The sequence below is a fragment of the Atta cephalotes genome (assembly GCF_000143395.1).
Source record: "Atta cephalotes unplaced genomic scaffold scaffold00018, whole genome shotgun sequence".
Lineage (NCBI taxonomy): Eukaryota > Metazoa > Arthropoda > Insecta > Hymenoptera > Formicidae > Atta > Atta cephalotes.
In genome coordinates, this window is record NW_012130082.1 from 1,238,584 (window position 1) to 1,245,332 (window position 6,749).

The 6,749-nt window shown below is 27.4% G+C and overlaps 1 protein-coding gene across 1 annotated transcript; it reads right to left on the reverse strand.

Moving 5' to 3' along the window:
- Window positions 1-2,322: 2,322 nt before the first annotated feature.
- LOC105618716 (LETM1 and EF-hand domain-containing protein anon-60Da, mitochondrial) lies at window positions 2,323-5,919 on the reverse strand. Its single transcript, XM_012200246.1, has 7 exons — window positions 5,862-5,919; window positions 4,804-5,255; window positions 4,550-4,720; window positions 4,051-4,365; window positions 3,440-3,910; window positions 2,918-3,358; window positions 2,323-2,733 (listed from the first exon to the last, which is right to left on the reverse strand). Exons 1-7 carry the CDS (start codon window positions 5,917-5,919, stop codon window positions 2,323-2,325), a joined length of 2,319 nt encoding a protein of 772 aa, XP_012055636.1.
- Between the last annotated feature and the right edge of the window lie 830 nt (window positions 5,920-6,749).

A 6,749-nucleotide genomic window follows, 5' to 3' on the forward strand; every position in this document is an offset into this window, starting at 1 on the left:
TACACACACACACACACACACACACACACACACACACGAGCGCGCAACACATTTTCTGACCACTATATCTTTGCAATTTTATGTTTGATCTGCTATTTTATCATACATTAAACGCGTTTTTATTTAATACCGATGTGATTTATTATTTAACATTATTATGTTTATCCATTCACTTATGTCCAAAAGATTTTGTAATTAACCAATCCTAAGTAGAAGCTATAGATATATATTAAATTCTAATATTATTAAAACATATGATATATTAAATATCTTTTATATTATTATTATGATAAATGATTTTTAAATAACTTATTTTCACTTATTTCATTTCAATGAAATAGTCTTATAAATAAATAAATTACTTATGTATGTTATGTATTAGCAAACAACGAAATATATGTAACTGAAAGCTTAATAGAAATTTTATTTTTATATGTGAAAAATGTAATTAATTAGTTTATTTTAGCAAGTATTCTACTTATCAAAGTGATAAAAAATAAATTTTTATTTGTAAAACAATTTTTGTTGAAACTAGTTATTTTATACATCAAAATGTCATTAAGAAAATTAGATCTAAACATAATAATTTTCCCTACAACATATAATGTTATTTATTGTAAAATATATTATTTACTTAATAAATGCCAATGTAAACAAATACCAACAAAAAAAATGTAACTGATCAATATATTCGAAAATTGATTATTATAATGGATTTATTGTACCTGTAGATACATGAAAATACATACATGAAAAAGAATAATTCTTTATTTAAGATTCATGAAATAATTGTACATAATTTAAATTTTGTCATGTAATTATACTTGTATATTTCTTTATTATTAAAAATATTTTTAAATATATTTTTAAAAATATTTACAACAATAATGATTTTTCAAATAAATACTTTTATTTTACGATGTTATATGTAAAATGACAGAGCTATGAAATGATTTTTCATAGCATGTAATATAACAATATATTATATTTATTTATAATTGTTGGATTTATATATCAAAATTTAAAATATCTCTTTTCGAAATTAATTATTTTTGCAGCAAATGCAAAGAAGCAACGAAACATAGGAAATAGAACAAATAAAATAGAATGATGCAACAATATATATAATTTTATAAAAACTTCATTTTTGTAGGATACTTAATGTCAGTTTTATTTCTTTTGAAAGAGCCTATAAAAATTTAAAAAAATAATATATTTTCTTACATTTACATTTAGACTTTCATGCGCAGAAGTAAAGAAATAGATCACTCTGAATGTTCTTTCTGAATTCATCTTCTTTCTTTATAATACATTTAGATGATCTTCGTTCGATTAATATTATAGAGTAACAAATATGCAATAAATATTTCTTCTCTTATGTACATATAGGGCTCCGAAATTGATGTAACATCTTGTCACATAAAATTACCGTGCAAACGGTAGAATTTTTTTTGCAAATTTAATTCTCTACGTAGTACAAAGCACAAATAATATTATATTTTTATGTTAAGGTTTTTTGCTTCCCTGTGTTTTTCATAAATGGAAATAAAATTATGAATTACTGTATATTTATCTTGCTTTGAGCAATTACTTTGTAACAATAAAGTATTGAATTTTACAAAGTAATATAGTTGAAGACTATTATTTTGAATTAGTGATATTTATGCTCAGTGTATCAACACGTATACAATGGCATTGAGAAGACAGTTGGAATGATTTATCCTCTCGGCTTACTGAAAACCCAGAGGATTGTAGTAAAAAAACATTTTTAATATATCTGTAATTTATTGTCAATGTTTAAGCTAACGATATTCTATTCATTCCTTTTAAGATTATAATATATAATATCGACAATTAATTACAGAATAAATATTTTAACAATGCATTTATGATCAACACAAGTACATTATTATGAATAAAAAAGAATAAATGATGCTGTTAAATGCATCACAGTCTTCAATGGGAAACTTCGGGTTTTTGTGTGTGCATATAAAAAAAATTAGAAATCAATATTACACAATACTTAATATTATTCAAATATTATAAGTGACTAATATATTATGTATATTCAATATATGTGTTTTTTTCTATGTACAACATAATAATTATGGCCAATTAAATAATGACATCTTTGTGCCTTGTATCAATATAAGATTTATCTTTTTAAATATGTTACTATTGGTCTATTTGAAGAAATTACAAATTTTTCTAAGGAAAAGAATATGTAAGATATACATAAAACAAAGATCCATATCAAACATCATTTCAGTAAAAATATTGCTGATAATTACATATACTAATTTATACTTTATTGTGCGCTAATCACAGTTGTTTAGAACCTTCTGCTTTTTTCGCTGTTGATTGAACACCTGATGTAATTGGAGGATTTTTTATCTCATCAGATTTGGAATTACTTTTAAGAACGACAGTTGATTTCTGCTTATTCTCTTCAATATTCTGATTTCCATAAGTTTTACTGGATTCTCTGACAGCATCATCTACTAACTCCTCTTTTCCATATCCTGGCTCAGTTGTTACTGGTGTAGCTGGAACCGTAGATTTATGCGTAGCTTTTATATTCTCTTCTGGTTGAGAAGTCTTGGAATCCTTTTCCAACGATTTTTGTATTTGTTCCTCTACTTCTAATACTTCTTCTTTATCCATTAATTCTATCAATTCATTTACTTGTTCTTTGCTTAAGTTAACATCTTCTTTACCTATTAATTCTACAACCTGTAAAAATTATATTACGTGATTAATATATCAATAAATAAATGTAATATCAATATATAATATAAAGTTGTATAATCATGCTTATATATAATATTTACAAAATTTTCAATATTATATTTGTCTTATTTGTAGGATAATATTGTAGGATATATTTATTAATAAAAATTTTTAGTTTGTTTTGTACCTTTAATACATCCTCTATTTTTATTGCACCGTCTCGATCGTCATCAATTTTTCCTAAAATTTCTGCTATGCGTTTTAAACGATGTTCATCGGGTACACTTTGGATTTGTTTAATGGCTGCAATCAGCTCATCTATTTTAACTAATTCTTCAACATCTTTGGCATCCTTTTTCTCATCAGGACCCAACGATTCGATTCTTTGTTTAACTTTTTTCTCGGATTGTTCGAGCTCCAACAAAACGGCATCCATTTTTGAGATCATTTTATTTACCTTTTTGAAAAGTCTATTAGCACCTTTTGATATTTTAATGTTTTCTATATCTGTTTGACCTTTTGCTTCCGCTTTAATTTGATACAATTCCTTAATATCTTCTTGATATTCTGCCATTTCTTCCTTAAGTTCCTTGATTTCTTCTTTCTCTACAGCCATAGTTTTATTATCCTAAAAATAAGATAATATAATATTAAGAAAGTTGTAAATATTAAAGAATTACTTGCATATATATTTCAATTATTTACTAACTTTGCCAATTGAATCCAGAGCTTGCTCTAAAACTTTGACATCAGTAGTAGTAATTTCATCTGTTTTGGTACTAAATTCCGGAATAGACTGTGGTTCAGCTTCTTTCTTTTCTTTTCTCTCTTCTTCAATTTTGCGTTCTTCCATTTTTATAATTTCGATATTGGTTCTATGATCCACTTTACCTTCTTTCTCTCCAATAGCACCCTTTGTACGTGCCACAACCGTATCAGGCAAGGCTGAAATAGTTGCCTTTAGCTTGTCCGACATAGGCATCGTTTCTGGTATCATAAGCGCTCGTGATAATAATAATAAAGAGGGTGGAACTTTTTTAATTAAACTTAAATCCAACCATTGTGATAATTGTTCTTTTAATCTGCTCTCTGGTAATCCATAAGCACGCATACCACGTGCTCTGCAAGCTTGTTGCAATTCAGCTCTAGTTAGGCTTTCAACTCCTTCTTTCTCAATTAGCTATTATCATTGAAAAAAAGGATATTTTAATGTATTTGTGTACGCGCGCGCGCGCGCGCGCGTGTGTGTGTGTGTGAGAGAGAAATAGAAAAAATAATTTTACATAAAGAAAATGAAGACTATACTTCATGAATACATACTTTGTCATCTGCAGTAAGACTTCTGAGTCTCATCCTAAGTAGAAACTTTAAAAAATTGGTAGTTCCAAGTGTTTGCACATCTAATACACGGCATAAAGCAATTAGTTGTAATCGTGAGAGAGAATCTAGAGTAATTTCATCCTCGAAAACTTTGCTAAATTTCATGATTTCTTCGTTGGTCGCAACAGTACCACTTGTCCGTACTTTGTAGAAAAATTCTGCAAATTCTTTAGCTTTTTCAGATTTATGATCTGATGATTGTAACGCCATTTCGTCCAATGTTTTTTGTAAAAATTTCGCCATTTCTATCTTAACCTGTTTATAAAAAAAAAGATATTTATTAAAATAATATTTAAGCTTTTATTAAAGTAGGTTACTATACTATTTTATGTGATATTCATATACATTATATTTGTCAAGTTCTGTTTATATATATATATATATTTTTTTTATTAGATTTTATATTTTAATATCTTAAATTTGAAATCTGATATTTTACCTTCAAAGCCTGTTTAAGTTTATCTTCTTTTTCAACTGCTGTCTGAAAAGTAGAAGGTAGCATGCCAGGGAATAATTTAATTGCCACTGGCAATAAAAATTCCATAAATGGAACAATAATAAAAACAGAGAATGGAATCAATCTGAACATATCCCCAGTTGTTTTTACCAGCTGTCAGAAAATATGACTGATTATTATCTTAATATTAATATATATCAAACTGATATATAACAAATGTAATCTGCTTAACATACTAAACGATGTTCTCTTCTACTAAGTTCCTTCCCATGTAAAACTCTCCATATTAATTTTGCTGATACTTTCAAATCGAGACCAAATAATCGAAATCCATGATAATAATGCAATATCTCGCCCTTAATTTTTTGCCATATTGTAACTTTAGCAACAGCTTTTTTTGGTTGCTCACTATTTTTCATGGCAATACTATCTACTGTTTTATTTTGTAGTTCTTTTTCTTCTTTAATATTCTTCACCGTTTCTTCAATCTTAGATGATGACTCTTGACCCTTCCAACTTGGAGTTACATAAAAGGTACGAATTTGTAGACATGTTTTATTATTAATATACATTGGTAGCACTATAGGCTCCAGCAATAATCTTCTTGGATCTCTCAAACGAGTATAAATTAAAGATATGCTACCCATTGTATGATTGGTATTGTACCATAATTTAAACGGAGAGTATCCTGAAAATATAGAATTAGCTGTTTCCAATTTTTTAAATAATTATAAAGTATGGAGCAAAATAGTTTAACTTATTTAATCCTAGCATAAATTACAAGTTAGTTTTTAATAGTAATAATATTTTACTTTTCCTATTAATAATTGAAAGAATTAAAGTAAGAATTAAATATTTCATACATATATACACACACACACATACACACACACACACATACACACACACACACACATATACACATACACACACACAAAACGAATAGCAAAATCTTTTGATTGCAAAATGGAGCAACAAAAAAGGTAATACGCTTTTCAAAAAATATAAATTTATATTTAAAAAAAATTGGGAACATAACCTATCAGCCCACGTTTTTTTTAGATTTAAACGTGACTATATCGTAATGGAATATTTGATAGAGGAATTCGGAGAGACGTTGACATTTTAAATAGGATACATTAATTTCACGATAGAGTACGTATTATCTATCGTTACATAAATGTAATGATAATAATGATGAAATTTTTTATTTCAACAAGTATAATAAAAAAATTATCGCATAAAATCGCGCTGATCTATAATAGGACGTGAAATAACGCACGGTGACACATACGTCGAACAATTACTCCACCGTGACCAGCGATCATTTTGGTGTGAATTAACGTGTTCATGGTATCTCACTTTCTCCGTGAGTATCCCGGAATGCTTTGGAACCGTCTTGTTGTGTCGCCGTAAGTATACCATGTGAATGCGCGACGAGTCACGTCCATCACACACCACCGTCCACTTTGAACATAGCGGAACCTAAATCAAAGATCAGCTGGCGCCATTGTCGCAGATTGGCAAAGATCTAAAGGCTAATATTACATTCATTTATTTTTTGTCGTACGATAAGCTTTTCAAGCCTGTTGATTGGCTGCGTTTAATTGTTTAATATTTAATGACAAGAAGGATAAAAAAATGATGATTCGCGAACATTTCCACGAAGTTGAACGCATCTTAAAGGTGCCATTTCATGAGACTTGAAAAGCGTAGTCACGTGATCTCAATTTAATGTTTATAGCATCTGATGGTGAAAATTCGATTTATTCAAGAATGACCAAATTGCGATTAACTTAATCAACAATTAATTTATCAAATAATTAATTTATCAAATAAAAATATTTTATTAATTAATTTTAAATAAAAAAGAATCATCTTATATGTTAACATGGATAAATTAAATTAAAATTTTTTTTTTTACACAAAAAGAAAGATAAAATTAAGAAATTAGAACGATAAATTATAATTGAAAATATTACTTTAAACAATTCAAATCAAATTTACTCGAAGTTGTTACTGTGGATGATTTCGATGAAGCAGCTGCAAAACTTATGTCAATCAGTGATTAATTATCAATTTTTTGTTATTCAATATGATTGAGGATATTTAGATCAGAGACAATTATAATAACGATACGTTATACAGAAATTTTGATATTCAAAGATTTGTAATTCTGAGC

Excerpts from the sequence above, each read along its gene's own strand:
- LOC105618716 (XM_012200246.1), bottom strand. The coding sequence starts at position 5,919 with ATGAACACGTTAATTCACACCAAAATGATCGCTGGTCACGGTGGAGTA. Across the intron at positions 5,256-5,861 it reads CGGTGGAGTAATTGTTCGAC|GATACTCTCCGTTTAAATTA; the intron begins GTATGTGTCACC and ends CTATATTTTCAG. Across the intron at positions 3,911-4,050 it reads GTCTTACTGCAGATGACAAA|CTAATTGAGAAAGAAGGAGT; the intron begins GTATGTATTCAT and ends CAATGATAATAG.